Here is a 25,691-nt window from a genome sequence, read left to right on the forward strand (position 1 = left end):
TTTGTTCGAGATTTTTCCACAGACATTATCTCATTTAATTTCACAAAAACAATCTTGTAATCTAGGCTTTATTATCACAGACACAAGTGCAATAGACCAGGCAGGAAATGTAGATAGGCTAGGTCATATTTCAAGATAAGACTTCTATATGAAGCTCTAATTTTTAAACATTGGCAACTAAAACAAACGAATAAATGAATGGATAAATCCATTGTGGTAGGTTGCAAAAATTATCTCCCATCTTTGTATGCATGCTCTTTTGTAATGTTGATTTTGCTGCTCTTCCCAGTAAGAGATGTAGTCTTTCTCATACCCTCCTTGAATCTTGTTTTGGTTAAGAGCAAACACAACACATGTAGGGGCTTGAAAAGTGCTTGTGCCTTAGGATTTGTCCATTTCTCTCCACTTGAGATTACCACACAGAGAAGCTGAGCTAGTCTTCTTGAGAATGAGAAACCCCTTGAAAGGAGAGGTTAAGGCAAGATAGTCCAGCACTAACTGCCAGACATGTGAATGAGGCAATCTGGCTGCAAGATAACGGCAGACATGTGAATGATCTCAGGTGAAAACAGCAGAACCACCGCAAGGCCTAGTCCAAATTGCTGTCTCATAGAATTGTAAGCAAACACAATGGTGTATTTTATGCTATTAAGTTTTGGGGTGGTTTGTTAAGTGGTGAGAGATAATGGATACAGTGATGTCAAAGACATGCATGCAGGTTTGAAAAGATTATGGGCTGCCAGTTTAGACCCTCTGCTCCATATACATGGGTCTAAGGTTACTTTCAGAGGTCCCCAGGCTCCAGCATAGTGCAGTAGCAGCAGAATGATTTGCCTGTGTATGAGGTGTTAGCAGGCAGAGGGCCAGACTGAAGCAACAAATGACAGGTTGGTAACAAACTGTGCGGCTTGATGCCTGGGTTCCAGGCAATTTAGGACATCTCAGCATATGTCAGCATAGACAGATGACTTTGTGGTATTATGCAAGCTTCCCTGGAATTTATATACACACCTGGAAGGAAGTGGTATGTGTTGGGGGTGGCCCCAATTTTACTGAAGCTAAGTTTTTGCTATTACTGTAGTATGCAGACTCAAAATCAAAAAATGAATTCAAGAAAAAATATTTCTTACATTTGATTTTGAGTACTTTGGATCTTAAATCTATTAATCCTGGAGATTAGTTTTGGTGGTTAGGGGAAAAACATGAATGGGAATCAATAAAAGATAAGAGAAAAGCTTTACTTCTTTATTTTTCTGTAAACTTCCTATGCTCTTTCCACTGAATCAGTTGGAAAGGCAGATTTAAGAAGTTGGGAAAGCAGGTTTAAGCTCTTTCCTGAGGTGTGGGAGATTTCCAAAAGAGTAAGAAAGTGGTCACAGATCCCTGACTGGATGAAAATTACTTTGAGGGGCTTGAAAATATTTGCTGGCCTAACTGTATTTCCTTTTTGTTTATAATTGTGATGCAATAAAACAAGTATTTGCTTTGTGTAACTACTATGTGCCACATACTATTGAGGGTTATAAGAATAAACAAAACTCAGGAACTATCTCATTCTATGTCTATGGTTTCCCATTTCGATTAATGTAATCACATGCTCATTGCTTTATTTTACAATTTTCGAGGACCTGCTATGTGCCAGATCCTGTGAGATGCAGGGGGCACAAAGATGACTCAGTTCTGTTCTCTACTAGAGAAGCATACCTAAGAAGACTGAAACAAACAGGCCATTACAACAGAGAACCATACTTGCTGTGACAGGGAAGGGCCCGGGTGCTATGGGAGGTATTGAGGGGCACCTCCTCCTGAATAGGACGGCGGGGAAGCCTTCCCAAAGGAGATTGATACCTGAGCCAAGTTGCATAGAATGAGTTGGATAGGGCATTGAGCAGAGGAAAGAGTGTGTGCAGAGAAGAGGAAGGGCAGTGTATTTAAAGAAATGTGTTTAGGGCAGGACGGAGGGGTCTATGAGGGAAGACTGGGAAAGGGAGAGTTTTGGTAGACATCTGAAACAGGGGGAGGTGTGCCTTTTGGCCAGGGTGGTTTTTTAGCATTCAAAAGGACATCCAGCGGAGAGAGCAGGTTGTGTAGGGACAAGGTGAACATATACTGAACCAACTGAACCAGAGTCAACAGTATCCAAGTTGTGAGCAACAAGAACAAAGATGCTAAAAACCAGGCAGAGAGAACAGATTCAGTGAATTGATAAAGGGAACACATGAGGTAGGGAACTTGAAAAGGACCAGGAACTGCAGACATTAGGTGTCTGCTTCTCTAAGATTCTAGTACAAATTAGGTTTACTCTTAACAGAAGCTCCAGAAGAAAATTCAGCGAAGTTCCAGACTCACAAACACCAGGAAGTGGAGCCTAAGTCCAAAACCCAGTGTAATAAGTGATTATGAAGCCTCCAGCCTCTTTCCACTAAACTGCCAGAGAATGCTATCAGAAAGTATTTTACTCTCCAGCCAGGAGACTGGAAGATTCTTCTCTAGGACAGTAACCCATACATATTACATATTTTGATAAATAATAAATATAAAAGGTAAATTTTTTTGGAAATGCTTCTTTTAATAAGGTGGATGCCTCCCCTCATTCATTCATATACCCATGAATTAATAATTTTTATTTATAATTCTTATTTCTGGAAGAAGATAGGAGTCAGCATCATTTAATCTTATTTTTTTGGTTTCACAGATGTGTTAAGAAGATTTGTCATAAATAAGTAGGTAAGAATGGAAGGAATTGTTACAATATCACTTCTCTTTCTGAATTAAATATCAAAAATCAGGGATCTATCATTAAACATCATTTTTAATGACCTATCAACAACTCAGTTAGGTTCTTATTTAATTTGGTTGCAAGGAAATAATAGGAAACCTGATTGGAAAAGGCTTGGTTATTCAGCTACTGGAATCATTGACTTTTTTTTTTTTTTTTTAAAGATTTTATTCATTTATTCATGAGAGACACACAGAGAGAGGGAGGCAGAGACACAGGCAGAGGGAGAAGTAGGCTCCATGCAGGGAGCCTGATGTGGGACTGGATCCCGGGACCCCAGGATCATGCCCTGGGCCAAAGGCAGGCACTAAACCGCTGAGCCACCCAGGGATGCCTGGAATCATTGACTTTAATTAAATGTTACTTTCACTTAGATGTGCTTTTTCTAATTCATTTACTCAGAAAGAGCTGAAATAATAGATGTAAATTTTATTCCCCTTTGCCTGTATAATTATTTTTCACAAAAATGTTATTTTGAGGGGATCCCTGGGTGGCTCAGTGGTTTAGCGCCTGCCTTTGGCCCAGGGCGCAATCCTGGAGTCCCGGGATGGAGTCCCGCGTTGGGCTCCTGGAATGGAGCCTGCTTCTCCCTCCTCCTGTGTCTCTGCCTCTCTTTCTCTCTCTCTCTCATGAATAAATAAATAAATAAATCTTTTAAAAAATGTTATTTTGATATTTGAATAGACCAAGCAAGAAGCCTTGCTGTGAAAGAATGTGCCACAGCCTTGGATATTTCCTACCAAAACTCTCTTTGCTTTGTTCTCAGGAATTCTTCCTTGAGAAGTCTGATTTTTTTAAAAAAATAATTATGTGAGTAGAACAGAGTCCTTAAATAAAGCTAATATTGAGAATTGTCTTTTTGTTGGCATCCTAAGACATTTACACCCTGGGGCAATATAACATATTCCTATGTTAAGAGGTTCCATTTCTGTTGTGGGAAAAAGATTTTTTAAAAAAATATTTTATTTATTTATTCATAGACACAGAGAGAGAGAGAGAGAGAGAGAGAGAGAGAGAGGCAGAGACACAGGCAGAGAGAGAAGCAGGCTCCATGCAGGGAGCCCAATGTGGGACTGGATCCGGGGTCTCCAGGATCACACCCCAGGCTGCAGGCGGCGCCAAACCACTGTGCCACCGGGGCTGCCCCAGAAAAAGAGTGTGAAAGCATGCACAGGTGGGAAGTAATTGGCATTGAGTTGCATTCATAAGCTGATCGATTTTAACATACGTATGCAGATTGATGACCTGTAAAATGATTTCCCTAAAACTCTTTGTGCCCATGTACCTCTTGGAGGGGATACTTGTACCCATCCCCGTTGGATGACCACTGATCCACACCAGCAAACTGGAAAACATTACGTCCTGGGAAGTAGGGATTGTTACAGGGTAATGGTGAAGCAATGTGACGCAGAGCAATCACTCCAGGATGGACTTCGAGGAGTTTTAGAGGGTCTCCAAGAAACAGATGGAACTCAAAGATGTACTTGCCGAGACTGAGCCAGGTTTTACAACTTTGTTGGGAGTTCAGGGATTTTGTTTTTCACCAGTTCTTACTGATTACCTTGGTAAAGCTTAATGATTAGCCAGCTGAGAAAACAAATGTGGTACAAGAGAGGACTGTAAGATGGCAAGACATCTTAATAGAAATAGATACACCTGGAACATAGTAATAAAAAAGGTAGTAGTACGTCACAAACAACCATTTCCTGTTTTGCCAATAGAGGATGTGACAACCATTTCATGATTGCTGTGGCACGTATAACCTTGAGAGGAATGAATGGCTTATTCATTAAGGTGAGGGTGAATTCTGATGTAAAGGTGCCATTAAGCAGAGTCTACATTCTTTGTATTCTCTGCTTTGTGATATGTATTATTTTTACCAAAGCATAGATCCTGGACTATTTGCATCAGAATCATCTGGTTTGCCTTTTAAAAAATACAAAATCCTCCCCTATACCATATATACAGAATTGGGCAAGAGGGGGCAGATGAAATTCCAAGATTTACATTTTAAACACTTCAGAGGATTTTTATGCACATTTGAACTTAAAAGCCACTGAGTCCTTCAATGGAGGTGCTAATAATAATGAAAGTCAGACCCCTGTCATACTCTATGGAGCAGCTCTGGTAGGCTCCAAGTTTGCTTCAGACAAACATACCAGGGACTATTTTGGAGGCTCAGGATTCTTTCAGGGCTGGATCATCTGGAACCTTTCTTTCCTTTCCTACCACAGCGATTTACCTCAGTCTGGGGACTACAGAGGAATGAATTTTTTATTTCCTTCTCCTCCTTCCCCCAAACAGTATCCTCCTTTGAATTTTAACAAATATTAAATCAATGCAGATATCCTGCTAGACCTTCAAACTTCTTAAAATAGATGGTACACATGCTTTAAAAATTTCAATTAAACCAACATTTATTAAAAACCCATACAAGGTCCTCTCTGGGCTGGGTGCTACAGCATACACTATTGAAAACAGACACTCAAGCTTGGTCATGGCAGCAATTAGGGGTTCTTCATCTCAGTCTGATGGTCCAGTACATCCGTTCCACATAGTCCATTTTCAGAATGGACAGAAAAACAGCAGTGTTAAGGCACTTGGAATCCGCCATGGATGCCTCAAGTTTAGGGACTTCTGAGAACCCGAGATAACGCTGATATGGATCAATCCCTTTGGGAGCAGCAATTCTTTTCAGAGCACAGAGTGGAGAGGACAACCCAAATCTTTAGTTGGTTTCCAATGAGAGGCCCTGTCACCTGAGGGACAGATGAATGACCATATATGCCTTCACGTCTGGTTGCCTCCACAAAAAATAACATTGGTTAGACATCTAAATCACAACAGGAAAAAAAAAATCTTTCTCTATTGCTAGCCACTTGTTCCATCAAGAAAATTAAAGATTTAATTAATACTTCTCAGGAAGTATTTTGGTATTTACATTTGTTGATTATCAAAAGCAATTTTGATGAGCACATCTCAGGAAATCTTAGCAAAAATTATGCTTCAAAACATTCTTTTTGAAGAACTTTGGCTAATAACATTCATTTTGGCAAAGAGCCTGGTCTTGCTGATACTAATACTTGCAATAAATTCACCATAGATTAAAAACTTTTTTTTTCTCAGAAAACTATAATCCGGGGAGTCAAGTCTGACAGCAAGAAGAAATGGGAGTTGTGGAGTACTGTTAAGATTTCAAGGCTGACCCTGAAGCAATCAGTGATGGGTTACTTTTTTTTTTTAATAAGGGAGAAAATAAATTGAGATAGATTTTTAAATTAAGGGCAAGAAAGAGGAAGAAAGGGGGGAGGAAGGAAAGGGCTATATATTGATTTTTGCTTTGGTGTTGTATTTTTTTTTGTAAGTATAATTTTCTTTTAATTAATTTTTTTAAAACAGAACACAAAGAACTTTAGTTGGGTCAAGTCTTTGTGTATGAATTTGGTTTCTGCTGCCTACCTGCATGGCCTCTGTCACAACAGGTTGTGCCAAACTACACATACAGAGCCTGATTTGCATAGCTCTCCTTTGTATCAAAAAAGAAATCAGGGTTAAGTCTAGTGGCAAGGATGCAGAGAAAGAATATTCTGGTTGATGAAAAGTGCCTTAAAAATCCTTTGCCAAATTCCTACAACTGCCTTTCTAAAAGCACTGGCTAACATTTTTATTTTAAGATCCTCTTTTAGCATACCTTGATTTCCAAAGTATTTCTGAAATGTAATTAAAATGGAATAGAAATGAATTTAGTGGGTTTTTTGCCTAGTTTTAAAATGAGAAGCTGAAATTGTGTGATTATTATTATTTTTTTAATATGGAACAAAATCAGGAGTGCAAAGACCTGCTGCAGAGCCAGAGAGCAAAAATGGGTGTTAAATAAAGCAGCAAATTGCAGTTTTTGGAAACCAGGTCTATATATTAAAGAAGAACCAGGGCATAGAGAATTAAACAAGCAGAAAAGATGGGTAAAAAAAGAAACGATGAATAATTATGCATACATACACACATACACCACCCAAAAGACGTTGGATTATGAAATCTAAGAATCCTAGTCCATAATTCATGTAAATGTGTTGCTGTGGAACTTATTTTTACTTCTCCCCATAAATACATTGTTGACACAGAGAATAATATTCTTAGTTTACCAACTGCACTTAAGAGACATTTTAGGAGTTGACTTTTCCTTTAAAAGCATGGAAACTGAAGAGGCTGTAAATCTCTCTTGCTGCCCTCATGCAGGTCTGAGATCTCACCCTACCTCTTTCCAAATAGAAATCTGTAAGACAGTGCAGACAACTGGAACATAGAGTGAAGGATTTAGGGAGGTGTCCATTTCTCGGAGAACTCTTCTTTTCCGGTACTGCTGTTCTCTATGTATTATTAATCTATTTATATTTAACTCCAGCTCTGAGTCCGCCTCTTCTAGCCACTGAACGACTTGCAAAGGAGAAGAGAGAGGGAGATGAGGGCTGCTATTATTAGGCATCCTTGTGTGTGATGAAAGTGGACGCAATTAAATAACACAATTTTGCTTCTTTGAAAATGAGAGAGGCTGTTTGGGGTGCACGATCCAGGGTAACATAACCTTTCCCCTCAAAAGGTAAAACAACAGAGCTACATTTCTGAAGTACTTAATTAGGCCTTCAGCAAGGAGTGTGGGAAAATTACAGACCCATAAAAACCTTCCAGTTCTGGAAAGAGTAAATTTTCTCTGCAGCACTCTGTCACTGCTCATTTCCTGCATCATTTTGACAACATCTCATATTTCCATGAGGCTTTGACATAATCTATAAATGGGGACAGAAAGGTGAGGAACAGAGATGATGGGGACAGAGTTTGGACCTCCCACACGGTCACTTCCTTTCAGCTTTCCATTAAAGGGTGAGGCTGAAGGGCGGCATTTTAAGATGGTTCTGTGAAAAGGCTGAAACATTAATAATCAACACAGCAAGAAGGAAGCTGTGCAAACCTGCCACTGCTTGCTCACTCTTCCAGAGGATGAGTGTAATTCAGTCATAATGAAGGCTCTTTAATGTTCCTCCCCCAAACCTTTTCCGATCTGGAAAGCCTGGAATCTGTAGGCAAGAAAGATAATCATGTTACGTCTTAGCATGCAGAGTTCAAATACTAATAGCCTTTTCGATTTGTTCCCTTCTTTTCTGTTTCTGTATGTCGGCCTGTTGTTCCTCAAAGAACCATCTCTCTGAGGTTTTACTTAGATTAAATAATAAAATAAATTCTATCAAAATGGAAAATATTTGCCAACAAATTGGTGATAGTGTCATCTAAATCAGGGAAGATGAAGGTGACTCTCATAACATATATCAATTGCACTTTTATATGAATTGCCTGCATTGTGACAGGTTCTGGATAGATACCTATAGAGTCTTAAGCAAATGATTTTCTTCTATTAGTTTATAATATAACCTTGTCCCAGCATTCTTTTTGTTTCTTTGAACCCTATTTTCCCTTGATCTGATTTTTTTTTTTCTTTTGTGTTTAGCAGGACAGAAGAAAATGCTTGTGCCTACAAAAGATTTTACTTTTTTTTTAACCACTTCTGAAAGTAAATTTTGAAATCACTTATCCAAATTTAGAACCCACTTTATCAAGAATACAGACCTGATTGCCTTCTCTTAGAAAGTATCTCTTCTCTATGACCTGTGAGAAACAAATAAAGATTTTAAGGGCTTAGCAAACATCCCTGGAAAAGTGGTACACTGCAGTTGCCACTAACGGGACTAAAAGGCATATCTAAGGTAAGAGTTTTTTCAATAGTTATGGACATCCAGTACAATGAGTTAAATCTAGTGCTAAGATCAGGAGTGTGGGCGTATTTCCATAAAAGCTTGCCTTATTCCCCAAACCATTAATAATAGATCAAAAAAATAAATGAATGCACAAAAATGACTAAATAACCAGAGAATGACATAATAATCCATGCAGTTTCCAGTGTACAGAAGCAAATCTTGCTCAAAATTTCCTACTAGTCAGTCCAAAGATACAAAATAGAATCCATAAGAAAAGCAGAGCACTTTTACCGTTACTACAATAGTACAGCTATTCCTTACAGGGGAATGTGTAATATAGTCAACTGCCATGTCCCCTGGAGTAAACACAGTGATAAATTTGGTAGGTCAAAAGCATTCAATGAACTTCCTTCCATGGAGTGAATCTGTATCCTTAATTCAGTAGTTTTAGAACTGTCTGTATTTGGTCAACAGGAGAAACGAGGTAAAGCAGTGGATGTATCTGCACAAATCCATCACTATTGCTGAAGAAAACCTCTTAAAATATAGGCCCTAATATAATGAGTTTAAGAGCACTATGTTTTCAGATGATAGCTGTGCTCTCTCTCTCTCAAATAAATAAATAAATGTTTAAAAAATAATGAATTTTGTTCTAACACTTGAGAAACTGTAATGCTTACAGAGGCAGTATGATTTTCTTTACACAGAGCTGTTGTGATTAAGAAAAGCCAATCAGATAAGAATACATATTAGCTGCAGATTAACTTTAAGATGCTGGAATCCAGAATTATGAAGCTAAGAATTTCCCTGAATAAGAGCATGGTATCTTCTTCCAGGGTTGTGCCACCCTGCTTTCACTGGCTTGATGGCCAAATTATCTAGATTCTTTCTATCTTTCAGACTATGGCTGGGTTACTTTTAGCCACAGGTGACCCAGGGTAAGGTTGCATTCACTGGGCCCAAAGGTGGAAAAGCTGATTTGTGATCAGTATATATCTCAAAATACTCAATCCCACACACAAAAAAGAGGGTGACCTTCTTTCCCTCCATAGCAGGTCAGGAAAATTCTATCATTCTAAAGTGGGGAGGAATTACTACTTAAGGGAGTCTGGAGGAGGAGCTAGATTCCCTCTTGGAAAAGAAATCTTTATACCAAATTCTGGAAGATCTGATAGAAAATGGGCAAAATTTAGTTGCTGGCTACTGTGGTTTCAGGCAACCACATTAGTCTGGAAGTCTGGCCACCCTCCTAATCCACATACGTTTCACTGTGATTCAGGTAATGAAGAGAGAAGCTACCTTTTCGCTTTTGCTCTTAAGTCCTTACTCTCAACTTGCAGTATCTTTCTCTTACCAAATCTTGCTCTCTTCTTGGAACTAACCAAGCTCGCTCTGATTTCTTTTGAATCAAGTCTTCCCTGACAACTCAGGTCACACTAGTCCATAACCCATTGTTTCTCTAGGATCTAACTTACTACATTTTTTAAAAATTATTTTTTGTTGAAGTATAGTTGACATACAGTATTCTATTAGTTTCCAGTTATTACAACATAATAATTCGACAATTATTTACATGACAAAACCTCACTACAGTAAGTGTAGTTACCATCTGTACCATATAAAGCTATTACGGTATTACCATCTTCTCTGTGCTGTACTTTTCATCCCTGTGACTTACACATTTTATAACTCAAAGTCTGTACCTTTTTATTCCTTTCAACAATTTCCAAATTAATAAATTATTAACAAGTTTAAGCAATATATTGTAGGATCTTCCTGTGTTAGACAAAGATTTATAAGCTGTTGCTCTCAGGCAACAGAAGAGAGTATCAGATGGGGGCCCTGGATCTAAACTAAATGGAAGTTCTTATGTTTGAAGTTTGAAAATAGCATGGAAAGAAGATCCAGTCCCTTGCACTGCTTTGCAACATTCTTCATGTCATGGTGCATTTAGGAAATGCTAATATTTGCACAGCATGTTGGGCCAAATGAAGGGGGTTACTGATCACTCAGCCTGGGGAACCCTTGCTACTCGAAATGAGGGACTTGCTATCTTGGCACACCTGTACTCTATCTGCCACACTCTGGTTGGGAAGTTCTGAGTTGAAGCAAACATTTCCCAGGGGTCTACTATTAAACAGGGAGGGCTGTGGGGCTTATCTTATGACATTATGGGCAAAAGGGCCAAATATTAGATCCCTAAGTGGGTAAAAGAAAAATGATTATCATAAAGAGCTATGAGGAGGGCACTGTTTTTCTTGTACCCTTAAAGGAAACGTAATACAGAAATTGGTCTTTTTCAGTAATACAGACAGAAATATACTCTCTTTTACTTTACTACGTAAATCCAACATTAGGCAAACACTTTAGACTTGGTCAATACTGTGTATGATGCAGCCACATGGCCTTGTGAAGGAAAGACAAACAGTGCCCTAAATTACCAGTATGCTGAGTCATTCTATACTTCCATTCCAGTTCAGGACATAAGATGATGCTAGCAAGAGTCAATATTTGGAATGCAAGTGTTCTGAGAGGGAAAATGAGGGAATCAAGGAGATGACATAACCTTAAAAGTACAGGTGACATTTATGTGGAGAACAACTATGATAGCTGGGAGAGCAAAAAGAACTCAGAGCTTTAAGCAGAATCTCCTGGGTTCAGTGCCTTTTGTGGGGGTGGAGAAGATGTGAATAAGTAGAGAAAGAGCTGGAAAAGAGAAAAACATAATTTGTTTTAAGGAGGGAAATTAGGTATCTTTTAAAATAACTCACTTAAATCCAGTAGCTTTCATCCTTTGCTTAGAGAACACTGGTGATAAAATAAATACATCAGCAAGCCTTGAGCAATTATACCAACAGATAAGAGAGATCAAAACAAGTATTCAGGCTATCAAGTTCAGGACGAAGGAATAAAAGGACAAAGCATTCTACAAAGAATTTAACTCTCATACTATATAAATTAAGTTTAAAAATAACTTAATTGAAGCTATTACCTTATCAAAAAACCTACTGAGCTTGACAGCATTGGAAGAACCTGCAGCTAAGTACCGTGGATTTGTGCAATCCTAGAAGATAAAGCATAAGATGCATGATTAAAAGTTAAGAAACATAAGCTCTTTGTTAGTCATTACTTTTCCTGTTGCACATTTCTATAATCAAATGTTAGGCATAATACTCTTCTAAAATATTTAAGTAATTTTCAAATTAGGATGCACAAAGCAAAGAGGAAAGTGCTAAAGGAAGATAGGGCCACTTTTGGCTATTTATTGAATATTAGAGGACATTGAACCAATGTATTCATCATCAAATAATTCATAAAGGAAGACAGGATTGCTAATTTTACTAATAACAAAACTAAGACACTAATCAAGTGACCTACCCTAAAAACAGAAACAGCCATTAAAAACTGTTAATACTTCCCTTTTTAGTACTAGTTATTAACCAGCACCATCTAAGTACTGTGCAGTTCATATGAACAGCAGGAATCATGGAAATAAGGAGTTAGAGCAAAGAACACACACAACTGCTGCCAGGTATTTCTCACTCATCGAATTGCAAAGTACTATACCACCTGGTAGGCCATAAAGGTAATAATAGATACATTTTTGATAATAATAAACAATAAAGAGTAAGTTTATTATTATTAAATATCATTAAGTATTAATAATAAATAATAGATGCATTACTATTAAATAGGATTTTGAAAAATAGGAAAAAAAATGGGGCCCAGAAGAGATGAACATTACGAGATAACTAGTAAATTACAATGATCAGTAAAGATCTTATAAGGTTTATTATCCTTTTCCTGGAATTCTAATGTTAAGTAGCTTTTGCTTGTAATAATTATCTATTTCCAGAGACAGAGCACTTTGAATTTTACCACAAATGCCACCTAAGACCAAACTATGAGGATATTGTGTAGGCTCCATTACAAAGATAGTATTTGTCTTCCAGTTGTAGATGGTCTGTGTCCCTTGGGCAATTACTGAAATCACTGTTGTTGCATTTATTCTGTTTTGTAATCTCTAAGACACGAGTCCTTTCCGGTAAATTTTGTAATAATTACCTATTTTATCTACATATAACATTTCGAGGCTCACATTTTTAATTTTGGCTGGAAACTAGAATAAATTTTCCAAAATCACCCAAAAAGAAGACTATGAGAAATTTTTCAAAAATCACAGAGTACTAGAAAAATTAGGTCTTTGAAGCCACCAAGTTTTGAATCTGACTATCAGTCCCAACATCTCTAGATTGTGTGACATTGGTTAGGTTACTCTGCCTTTAAATTTGAGCTTGCTCATTTGTGAAATAAGGATAACATAATACTTTTTCCACAGGATTTTTGTGAAAATTAAAGAAGATAAAGAAGATAATGCACATACATAGCAGGTACTGAAATATTAGTTCCCTTTTCTTTTCATTCTAAGAAAATGCTACCAGATTGAATTTTCAGGTACAAAAGCACCTAACACAATAAAAGTTAATTCCATGTATGGATCAAAAAAACTGAAACATCACAGTATAAACTGCTGTACTTGAAATAATGTCTGAACACATTCATATGGCAGCTGGGGCACATAAGAGAAACCTGAGGTAGACTCGTGCTGGACGTGTTTTACAAAATGGATATTGATTACATAGTCACCATGGTGTCAAAAGACTTCAGAGATGATTCCAAATCGAGCTATAGTGCTAAATATGAAAACTAAATCAAACAGCAAACAAGCAGAACCTCCTGAAACTTAATTCTAAGGGCTCCCAGTTATAGGTTGAGTAGGCTATAGAAACCCTATGATTTTAGGATGAGAATTTTAGAGTTTAAAGAGCCATCTGCCACTGATCATGGCTGAGGGCAAAGATTGAAGATTAATAGCTTTAAATAGCTTAGCTAAGCTTGAGAAAGGAATATTAAGTAGGGAAGATGCTTCAATATAATCATTTTGAAGTAAAAAGAAAAATTTGTCCTAGACACAATAAGCCTAATAGGACTTAAAAAAAAAAAAAAAAAAAAAAAGCAATTGTCTCCCTATTTATAATTTAAACCAATTTGTTTTTCAGGCACGAGATGGTAAGTAACTTTGAGTTCATCTCTGATATATACATTCAAGTCTTCCCTTTTTCTAATATATAGTTTTAAGTAAATTCATACAGTAACTGAAGATGCTAGTGCTAATATGTCACCTTACATTTTTACCTGAGGCTTTATATTTACTTGCTAAGTCTTTCTGACTGCTGTCTCTTTTTGAAGCTTGTATCAAATTTTCCTCCTCATTTTTCCTTCTTCTGCATCCTCAAAACCCTCTTATTTCTGTTGTGTTCTTGAAGCTGTACACTGATAAAGGCCAAAAGTATGTTGTGTGTGAACTCTATGGAAACCATGTGTGTCAAAGTACCATTACTTGAGTACCTTTATATCTTATTAACAATTAAGAGACGGCTCTGCCTTTGCAAGAAAAATAGGAAAAATACATATCAGGGTAGTGTCACAGAAACCCACAGGCACTACAAAGAGATACATTCCAAAATACACTGAAAGTAATTACTGGAACAAATTAAGTATATTCAATGGTAATTTCCATGGGAAATAATGTTCAAACAAAGGAACTTCAGCACTTCTTCAACAAGGATATTATTATATATTCTATGTAACAGGAGTCCTCTGGAATACCATGGTCCAGTGTAACTAGCTGGGACATTTACACCAAAGATTCCATGGTGGCAGGTGAGAAAAATAAGGCACCCACCCACTGCAAAGCAGAATGTAAAAAACAATGGAATGGCAGGCAGAAGTTGATTCAGTTATGGGATAGAGGTTGGTTTGAACCAACCAGTGTTCACAAATGTTTATTCACAGAGTAAGGGCATCAGAATTACCTGAGTCATTAATTAAAATTACGGAGTCTTGGTCCTCCTGTCAGATCTTATGAATAAAAAGTTCCAGCTGTGGGGATCCCTGGGTGGCGCAGCGGTTTGGCGCCTGCCTTTGGCCCAGGGCGCGATCCTGGAGACCCGGGATCAAATCCCACATCAGGCTCCCGGTGCATGGAGCCTGCTTCTCCCTCTGCCTGTGTCTCTGCCTCTCTCTCTCTCTCTCTCTGTGACTATCATAAATAAAAAAAAAAAAAAAAAAAAAAAAAAAGTTCCAGCTGTGGAACACTTATTCAAATTTTTTCACAGCTACATTGATAACATGAGTTTACAGGCAATTTTGGGTATTAATTGGTGATCTAGATGATTTCTAAGAGTTCTTTCAGCTCTAAGGTTCTAAATGTTAGCTGGAGAATAATTAAGTGGAAAATAGACTTAATTGTAGAGCATTGGCCCTGGAGTCAGAGTGCCTGACTAGGTCTAGTTACCTCTCTTTGGTTCTAATCATCTTTAAAATGGAAATACTTACAGTACCTACCTTATAGTGTTGATATGACGACAAACATGTGAGATAATGTACATAAAGCAGTAGAACAGGGTGTGGCACATAGTAAGTGGTCAGTAAATTATAGTCATTAGTATTATTAAACCACCACTACCACCACCACTACCAATTCCACCTGGAATTGCCAGGGCACTGAATATGTTACAGAAATCCTACCTGTGAATAATGACACATAAACCGTGACTGAAGCACTGGCCAAGATCTTTCTCTAGGCAAATCTATCTAGCTTACGTGAGAACTTTTCTTATCCTTTTTAGCATCCAGTTCTAATTGAGCTATGTATCTCAGGAAGAAACTCAATGCTCTATATACATACAAGTTTGTCTACTGCTCGTGAAGCACTCCTAGTTTACACTCTGTAGTTTTCTCATTTATCTATTTATTTGCTCTTTAAGTTAAATTCTGTAGTTTAAGAAGCTTTTCTAAAGCAAGAATAATCAAGGTGTCAGTGACCCTTCTTTGTTACTTTAATTATTTTGATTTTGGTGTGATCTTAAAATATCTTCAAGAAAAAGCCCATGTTTATATTATTCATAGAACAAAGTTTGAACATTCTAACAGATCAGCATATTAGGAAGTTGAACTGCCTGTCCTCCTCTGACAGTCTATGTTGGTTCCAATCTTCACTACATTTTGGACCCGAACCCAAATGCCTGATTTTAGTATAAAGCTGCTTTTGTGAGAATTTATGACTTGTTAAGTCTTTAACTAATGATAACAGAAATATGCATTAGTGAAAATACATACCAAATTAATTTCTTCTGCATTGAAATCCTCAGCCAGGAAAGCAGTTCTAGTTAAAACTTCATGGCGCTTGGTTTCATGAATCTGATCCAGTTTAGTCCCTATTACCAACAGTGGGATTTGGTTATCAGCAAACTGTTCCCGGTCATAATCCCTGTGATAAGTAATAATGAAGAGGTGAATAGAATTTACCTTTCTGATATAGATGTCTAATGTTTAAATGCAAGTAGCTTATACTATTTTACTGATATTTTACTGACTCTTGCTCGGCCCCCACCTATAAACCTATTTTGTCCCAATTTCTTCCATCTACTTGTTTATTTATCAACCCATCCTCACCATCTACAGAGTTTGCAGCTATTCATCTAACTACTCAAATTTTATTTTCTTGACTCTCTATAGACTAACTGAATGCCCACCAGGTATATGAAAGCAGGCTGACTTGACTTCTCCCAAAGCTCTGTCTTCTAAGGCTAACAACTCAAGAATTTTTCTAGGTAGATACAGAGAGTGGATTCAAACTTCAGTGGAGTGAAAACAGGAATCTAGGATGATATTCAAACCTTTGGTCAGAGGGAAAAATGGCAAACGTCAGGGGTATGCATAAATTCTATACCTACCACCATACACATTTCTGTCTACAAACAGTAAAGAGAAATATATCATTTTATGAAATTGAGAAATAAGGATGCTGATGGCCAGAAAAATCGACCACAGATGATGCTATAGCCCAGGGAAAGGTAGATTCAAAACATGGAAAGGAAAAGAAGCAGCTGAAATGCAAAATGAAGAGTAAAAGAAAAGAATTAAGCACCAAATAATTTTTTTAGAGCCATGGAAGAGAGCGGCGATATGAATCACTTAGGGTTAGGGGCCTTGGGTCAGTGGCTATTACAATCCTCCTCCCCCTCCCTAGTTTTACCAAAAGAACAGAGTAGTATTCCTTCTACTACTGAAAGGAATTTAGAGCCCAATGTTGACCATTTAACTTAAATTCTATTCATGTATGAGAAATAAAACAGATTTGGATTTCTGACATGTTATAAGCTCAATTTACAACAGTCAGTAAAATCTGGCTGCAAACACCTTATGACAGTAAATCAATATTGCATGATACAATCAATATAACCCAGTTAAGCATAGCTTTTCTTCTTCCTTTGACATTATTTTTCTTTCTCTTTTAATAATCTAAACTAGGGGTGTGTAAGAGAGTATGTGCAAAATTACCAAATCTTTTTGCCCTTCATAATAATCTTACAGAGCCTCAGCTACTGTTTGGCCTTGGAACATAAGTGTTTTGAACTATGTAACATCCCCATTTTTTTTAAACCTTCCATTTCTTAAAAATATTATCATTATACTTATTGCATCAAAGCCAATAATAGCTTGAGTTCAAGGCCTCTGATTCTGTTTACCAATATCAACAGGAGACAATATCAATTAGGAGACATGGTCCAAAGTTGAAATTTGCTTTATTAGAGAATAAAATTTTGAGAGTGTCCCCTTTAAGAATATTTCCTTTTCCTACACTCACTAACTCCGGCTTACATACAAATTTGTGTATATATTTATCAACCATGATCTTTAATAGACATATATCTCTGTCACTGGTATTGCATAATCTCTCATACATTAACAACTATATGTACTGTATATGTAACATAACGTATAGACATGGCATGTAATATATATGTTGCATATTAACATATATACGTATTACACATGTAACATATATATGTTGCCATATATATTTAATTGATTCTCTTGTCTTTTTAGCTTTCCTTTTTATTCACTTTTTCACTAATCTTATATCCAATTTGAAATTTGATCTCAAAATCCTTTTTTTTAAAAATTCAATAGATGAAAAACTAATAGGGAATTTTATCATGGATGGATAAGGCTGGTAACATGACAACATCACAAAGAGACAGACAACCAGGTGTTGTAATTATATACACAATACTTTGGCAAGAACAAAAAACCAAAAGCCCTGCATGTTTTAGACCTTCTTTTTTAATTTAATTATCCTCTGAGGGAAGATTTAGGATTCAGAGAAACAAATTAAGCAGACACTCACTACAGGGAAGGAAACTTGCAGGACAAGCAAGCCATCTTTCACAAATAAACTGTCAGAGAGTAAAAGGGAAAAGAAAAAAAGAAAGGGGAATGTAAGATTAAAAAAAACTTAATTAACTAAATACAATGAGTAGACCTTATCAATATAGTATCTATATAGTATAGTATATATAGTATATATATAATACAGCATAGTATATATTTATATATATAATACTATCTATATAGTATTACTATAGTATAGTAATAGTATTATATAGTATATAAACAACATTTATGAGACATTTAGGGAATTAAAATAATATTTAATATTAAAGAATTATTGTTAAATTTTAAGTGTGACAACTATATTTTGGTTATATTAAAAAGTCCTTATCATTTAAAGTTAAACACAGAAGTATATATGTAAATGAAATGATACAACATCTAGGATTTGCTTTCAAAAATAAATGGAGAGTCAAACTGTGTTCATGGATTGGAAGATGCAACAAAAATTCTCCCCAATTTTATCTACAGACTTAATGCAATTCAATAAAAATCCAAGCCAAATTTTTGTCAATACAGACAAGTTGATTTCAAATTTATATGGAAAAGCAAATGAACTAGAATAGCTAAACAAATTTGAAAACGAAGCAACCATACTGCCTATACTTACTATACTGCTACAATAATCAATTGTACAGAATTTAGTCTCTTGAAACAGAACGATATAAACATGGTCAACTAATTTTTTGGCAAAGGAGTAAAAGCAATTCAATGGAGAAAGGATCATATTTTTAACAAACAGTATTGGAAGAATTGGACATTCATATACAAAAGTCAACCCCAATCAAAACTTCATGCATTTAACTAACTTGAAATGGATCACAGATCTACAAATAAACCTTCAACAACAAAATTTCTAAAAGAAACACAGGAGAAAACCTACATGATCTGAGATTAGGCAAAGAGTTGTCAGATGTTATATCAAAAGTACAATAATACATAAAGGAAAAAACTGAGAAATCAGACTGCATTGTGACAAAAAACTAATGCTTGAGAGACAACTGTTAAAGAGAATGAAAAGATGATCTGCACACTGGGAGAAAAAGTTTGCAAATCAAACATCTTACGAAGTGTTAATCTGGAGGGTATATTCCGATGGTTGCTGTACCATTTCACACTAAAAGTGAAGTCATCTGGGCTTACCCATTTGTCACCAACACTCCAGTTGGCACCAAATCCCTGTTGAGAGCTTCCAATGACCAACGATACAAGTTTTGCGATGACTTCTTATTTGTTAAGTCATGTACTAAAATAATACCTAAAATAATCAAAGCAAATGATGTCAGTACTGCAGCAATTCCTCTTCATTTCACAACTGGCAAAGGGAGGCTTAGTGTATATGAGTTAGGCTGCTGAATACACCTAGCATTTCAGTATGATTAACAAACTCAGACACAATTAATTTAAAATGTCATATACAAATTCCAACGAATAATTAATGACAAATTTTTCCGTCAGTTATATAACACTTTTTAATTCTACAAGGGCTGACAAAATGTCATTAAGCTTTTAGAATGTCTTTTCTTTTTTCCCCTCATTCACCACTTAAAGAGTGCCTGCTCTGTCTGGTCCTAATTGTAGAACTACCTCATCAATAAAAGGAATTGAAAGTACTTCAAGTATATAAGAAATTATATTTCCACAAAAGTTCAGTTTCTCCACTGTGCATAGTACTGTCATAGGTATTACACACACTCTATTATTTATACTCAATAAACTATTAAATCTAAAAAGATCTTGATTTAATTGCTATTTTTCAGCTGACAAAATATTTTCCTATAAATCACCTGAGCCTAATCAACTCAAAAGTCTAGTTTTTTTTAGTTCTTTGAATTAATGGCTATCTATAAAAGCTCGATACCTTAGTTAATAGAGCAAAAGATATATGTCACTAGAAGAGGGTAGGAAAAGATATTCAAGAAGTGTGAGTAGTAGAAAATAGATTTTTCAGAGACTGAGCAAAATAACAAAATGATGTTCAGAAATACAATTAAATTGAATCAGATATGATAGCAGACAGAACGGCAAAGCAGGTAATGATTACAATATCATAGACAAAAGAAGAAAAGTTTGAATGCCCTAGTGGAATTTAGAGTATGCTCTTGTGGTCAAAAGACTTTAGATTTTCAAACCTCTAGCCCTTTCCTATGTTACCTAGATTCTACCGTGAAGAGAGGACGTGAAACTGATGATTCTTCTTTCTTCAAGATGGGAGATATGTCAATTTGAAAAAGAAGGGCAGAAGAATTAAAATTATTTGGCTCCTCTGGCTTTTACAGATATTTGTGCAAGTTACAGTTGTCTTGGTCTAGCTAGCTCAGGTAAATCTGTTCCCCCTGGCATCTGGGAGAAACAGAGAAATAGAGATCTGACACTTGCCCCATATCTACTGCACTCCCTAATAAGGGCTTCTATCAGGCATTAAGGACACAAGACACAAGACAGATTTAAAAAAGGAATAAAGAACTGCCATTAAAGAATATAGTTAACATCTATTCAGCACTTATGTGCTACATGTGGTGCCTTACATGTGTTATCTAATTTGATAGTCTTATGAGAATCATCTTTTTTACAGATGTAGAAACTAAGGCTCAGAGGTTGAGTAACTTGCCTGAAGTCACATGGTAAGTGAGGGAGCCAAAATTTGAACTCAGGTAACAGACAGTAAAAGATTGGGGGAAAGCAGAATTAAGTCATTTTAAGGCAAAGTTGTGGTAGATATTTTCTCCTCTCCCTTACTTCCCAGATAAAAATATCAAAAAACTATGGGTGAAACTTTTGGTTAAGAGGTGAAAGGATTACAAAGGCCTAGATGAGCTATTAGGGAGGAGTCTATTCTTTGAGGGATCTCTTTTTTTTTTTTTCTTATTTTTTTTCTTTTTCTTTTATTTTTTAATAACATAATTTTTATTGGTGTTCAATTTACCAACATACAGAATAACACCCAGTGCTCATCCCGTCAAGTGTCCCCCTCAGTGCCCGTCACCCACTCACCCCCACCCCCGCCCTCCTCCCCTTCCACCACCCCTAGTTCGTTTCCCAGAGTTAGGAGTCTTTATGTTCTGTCTCTTGAGGGATCTCTCTTAAGGATCTCCCTTTTCGCTTATTGTCCCACTTTCATTTGGGCTGAGAGTTCTTGGTCTGTAGACTGTGGGCTTGGGGGGCCATAGTGGGGCTCAAAGGAAAGAAGTCAGTGTGATAGTTGATCAGAATATGTTCCGACCTTAGAAAGAGGTAGAGATACTTGACAGGTTTCCTCCTATAGGGATTGCCAGAGTAGTCTTATCACAGTGGGAGGAAGGTAGGATATTGAGAGAAGAATGTTAATGCTAAGAATAAAGACTGCACATTTAAATGGACTGATCCTTATGCTCTGTTTCTTAGGAAACTAAGGATGAGAGATAGAGTAAGGAACCTTTAGTGCTTCTACCAAGGGAAATGTTCCAGAGTTAGGATAAAAAAACATAAAAACTGGGTCTTTCTTAACAGGAATTTCTATTTAAACTTTAAATAGGAATACCTCTCAGTCTTATCTGTAAAATTAACATAGGGTAAATGCAATTATTTCAATAATATTCAAGGAAGAGACAAATCACTAATGAATAGTAGGGATAAAAAAAGATAAATATGGATTTATATGGCTTTCTTCTTCAGTACTTAATGAATATGCAACTCAGAACTCCATAAAGTTTCTAGGATTTAAATGGTCTTTAACTTTATAATAATTTATAGTTTTTAAATTTAACTTTTTAATTTTTAATCTTAACTCTTTCTCAAAAAGATCTAAATGGCAAAAGTGTTATATATCCAAACTTCTCTTTGTCAGACCAGATTGATATCAACTTTGAGAAGTCATTTGGCTGATATAATCCAAGTTTATCACTTGATTTTAGATCAAAGCCAGGCTTTATTTCTTTCTCTCCTATTCTCTAAGAAGTCACCTAACACTATACCAGTCTTACCTATTTTTCTCACTTATATACATTCTATTAATATATGCCGTTCATCATGTACTTTCTTGCATGACAATGTCATATATTTGTGTCAACATCTTATAACCGTGTTTTGTTTCATTTATGAATGTCTTGTTTCTTCAAATAGATTGTGACACTTTCAGATAGAGTTCTGAGCTAAGTGGGAGACAGGTCTGAACTAATATAACTCATCCTGTATTTTATAGTATGTATCCAATGGCAAGTACCTTCTCTACTTCTTTTTGTATCCACAACACAATATGATATGGGAAGATAAGATATGGAAAGAGGAATATAAGGAATAAAGAAGATACCAATTACAATGTTTACCTGATAGTATGATCTAAGCAGTATAAATGAGGTGCAACTAAGAGCTAAGCATCTACCAGAAGGAAAAGGGTGATGTGTAAAATCTTGGACATCAATCAGGGACAAGTTGAAATCATATTTCACAGTAAAAAAAGCTTTTAAAAATGAATAGATGAATGAATGAATGAATGGATAAATAAATAAATAAATTAATTTTAAAAAATGAATTAAAAAGGGGGCAGAAGACAAAAAAAACCCTCCATAGGTAAACCATAGCCAATGGTTTAGTCCCTTGACACAATAGGTACCTTATGAATTCCAATTATGTCCTCCATTATATACCTCCATCTCGAAGAGTGTTCCACGTATTTGACTATCTGCATCCTTAAACACACTCTTAGGCAGCTCTTTATAATTACATAGGATTCCTTCCAAGGACTAGATGAAAGAAATCCCTATATTTCTGCGACATTGGCTTAGACTATGGGACTCCTAATGGTTCTACTGGACCTACTCCATTGACTGGAAACATGGCACTCCCAGGGGACAGTGTTTAGAAAGTTCTGCTTTTTTTTTTTTTTTTTTAAGATTTTATTTATTTATTCATGGGAGACACAGAGAGAAAGGCAGAGACACAGAGAGAAAGGCAGAGAGAGAAGCAGGCTCCCTGCGGGAAGCCTGATGCAGGACTCAATCCCAGGACCCCAGGATCACGTCCTCAGCCAAAGTTCAACCACTGAACCACCAGGCACCCCAAGAAAGTTCTAAATTTTAGGTCAAGTACCCAAAATAAAATATTATTTATTTAGTTTACGACAATGATATCAATACAAACAAAGGAAATAATGTTCTGAGTTACATGGTTAGAATCTACAAACAGGAATTCAAATGTGATATGCAGATATAAATTAAGAGTTGGGAGTGTATCAGATCTTTCTTAAAATAAGACCTATCTAGGAACCCACAGCATTCTATGTCAGATTATTTATACTCCTAGGTCATTAATATATGTTAGAAATGAAAATGTTTTACCATTTACAGAGTTGTAGAACACTGCTCTTGTGCTCTTCACACTGCTGGCACTGCCCACAGAGCCTCCAACATCCCATAATTCTATATAGTAGGTCTTCTCTTCTGGGGTTCCTTCTTTGTAGTCATGAACCTGACAAATTAATCCATCAAAATAATTATTATAGCCACTAAGAGCACTGGTAGCACCCTCATGCTAGTTTAGAACACTGGACATTCCATATCTGCATGACTTTTTCATCATTCCCATACCACTTGACTCTGATCGCCTCCTGTCTTTGAAGCTTCCTTCCTTCAATACTCTAGCTCTCATAATAATCCTACCACTATTTACAGCTCCCCTTCCACTTCCAAATTCTCACTTCCTTCCTAAGTATGAATTCCGTGATTCATCAATTTAGTCACTCCTTTGCCCCTCTTTCACATTGTATTCATCAGACAAAATTCCAATCTTGACTATATCTACCTTTTTCCCCAATTCCATGTCTGTAAGCCAGCTAACTGGATGAGAAGCTCACAAAAAAAAACACATTCAAGCTGACTAGATTAATTTTATTTTCTTAAAGATTTTATTTATTTATTCATTGGAGACACAGAGAAAAAGGCAGAGACATAGGCCGAAGTAGAAGGACTTGATCCCAGGACCCAAAGATCATGACCTGAGCCAAAGGCAGACACTCAAAGCACTGAGCCATCCAGGTGCCCCTGCCTGGATTAATTTTAAATTCAAGTCTACCTTTGGAGCTGAACTTTAATCACTTTCGTAGGCCATTTCCTCTTTTCCTCTCCTAGATAACCACTTCATATTTTCTCTTCTTTTTTCAAATTTCTAATTTCTTCCCTACCCTTAAGAAGGATAAAAACTTAGATAACAGCTAAGAACCTTGCATTTGGAGACAGAAGCAATCAGAAAAGAATTTCTACATCCTGCTTTTCATATGTCTATCCACCACCCTGCATCTGTGTCCATATAATCTGCTTTCCCTCCAGTCATTACAGATAAGCTCTCTGTATCCCCATGGCCAAAGTCCCTTCTTATGCATGAGATCCTATCTCCCCTTTCTTATCAAAGGTGAAGCTCTATCAATTCTTCGTTTTTACATCAACCCTCCCCGCCCCCAATTCCCATCAGCATACAAACATACCATAATTTTTCCCATCTTAAAATAACCTTCTCTTGAACTCATGTCCTCTTTCAGCTACCACACCACTTCTCTATTCCTTTTTACAGCAAAAGCCTCCCAGAGAGTTGTTTATTCTCGACAGCCTGTAATTCTTTTCCTTACATTCTCTTTTGATCTCATTCCTATTATACTTGTGCCCCAATCATCCACTGAAATATTCCTTATCAAGATCACTAATGGCTTCCACATTGTTAAATCCAATGATCAATGAGTAGTTTTCATCTTACTCTCCCATCTGATACAACTTATAGCACTTTTTTCACTTAGCTTCCAGGTTATCACACTCTTCTGGTTTTCTTTCCATTTCACTGGCTAATCCTTTTCAGTCTCCATTTCAGTGGTCTTTGCCTCTCTTGACCTCTAATTGTTGGAGTGTCCCAACATTTAGTTCTTGGATCTCTTTTCTTCTCTATTAATACTGGCTCTCTTGACAACTTCATCTAATCTTATGATTTTAAATGTCATTCATTATTAGGATGAATTTCGAATTTATAATTTATAATCCATCAACTAGTCCCTTGAACTTTAGGCTACCATATCCACCAGACTACAATTTAAAAATAATTTCCTGATCTTCTCTTTTAGCCTATTCTCCCAGTAAAAGGCAATTCTATCCTAGTTACTTAAAGGGCCAAACACTTACGAGTGATCCTCAACTCCTTTCATATGACATATCCGATTTGTCAGCAAATCTTGCTGTTTTTGCCTTACGAATATATCCAAAATTGGTTCATTTCTCACCATTTCCATTATTAACATCCAGATCAAAGCCTCTATTCATCTCTTTGCCTGAATTAACGTAATCATATCCTGAATGATCCCTACTACAGCCTTGCCTGCTTACTTCTCCCCCTTTCACACCCCCCCCACTCCATTTATTTTCCATACAGTAACTAGAGTGATCCTTTTAAAATGCAAGTTAGATCATATCCTCTTCTGCTCAAAACGCTTCAGCAACAGTTTTTAATTCAAACTCAAATCTCTCTTTTTCTTGTAGTCTAGATTCTATAGACATTTATTGACTGTACTACGTAACTATTCAGAAACAGATTCTGATATATGGCAATCATATCTATTAGAATATATCCAAGAGCCAGATTACAGCATGGTGGTTGAGAGGTATAAATCAGAATCTTTCAAGAATTTTTAAGATTTTATTTATTTATTTGAGAGAGTGAGTGAGTGACAGAGAACATATGAGCAGGGGTAGAGGGAGAGGGAGAAACAGACTTCCTTGCAGAGCAGGGAGCCCAATGTGGGACTTAATCCCAGGACCCCCGATCAGGACCCAGGCCAAAGGGAGATGCTTAACCAACTGAGCAACCTAGATATCCCAAGAATTTTTTTTTTTTTATATATACATGCCAAC

The 25,691-nt window shown here is 36.5% G+C and overlaps 2 protein-coding genes across 5 annotated transcripts in view; one reads left to right on the forward strand and one right to left on the reverse strand.

Moving 5' to 3' along the window:
- Window positions 1–5,170: 5,170 nt before the first annotated feature.
- Window positions 5,171–25,691, reverse strand: part of RABL3 (RAB, member of RAS oncogene family like 3) — a 37,560-nt gene continuing 17,039 nt past the window's right edge. Inside the window, exons 3-9 of one of the 4 annotated variants that reach the window (XM_025476029.2) lie at window positions 23,142–23,271; window positions 18,970–19,084; window positions 15,709–15,859; window positions 11,519–11,590; window positions 8,399–8,437; window positions 7,746–7,851; window positions 5,171–7,213 (exon numbers count right to left, since the gene is read on the reverse strand). In XM_025476029.2, the coding sequence (XP_025331814.1) occupies window positions 7,786–7,851; window positions 8,399–8,437; window positions 11,519–11,590; window positions 15,709–15,859; window positions 18,970–19,084; window positions 23,142–23,271 (573 nt within the window). In that variant the 3' untranslated portion in view covers window positions 5,171–7,213; window positions 7,746–7,785. Of the gene's footprint in view, window positions 7,852–8,398; window positions 8,438–11,518; window positions 11,591–15,708; window positions 15,860–18,969; window positions 19,085–23,141; window positions 23,272–25,691 lie in introns of all 4 variants that reach the window. The other 3 variants (XM_025476037.2, XM_025476022.1, XM_025476055.3) reach the window with 3 other exon arrangements.
- Window positions 8,397–25,691, forward strand: part of GTF2E1 (general transcription factor IIE subunit 1) — a 90,432-nt gene continuing 73,137 nt past the window's right edge. The window contains exons 1-2 of the mRNA XM_025475927.3: window positions 8,397–8,535; window positions 12,866–12,917. The gene's annotated coding sequence lies outside the window, so the exon portion shown is untranslated. The remainder of the gene's footprint in view (window positions 8,536–12,865; window positions 12,918–25,691) is intronic.

Source organism: Canis lupus, chromosome 33, assembly GCF_003254725.2.
Source record: "Canis lupus dingo isolate Sandy chromosome 33, ASM325472v2, whole genome shotgun sequence".
NCBI classification, from domain to species: Eukaryota; Metazoa; Chordata; class Mammalia; order Carnivora; family Canidae; genus Canis; species Canis lupus.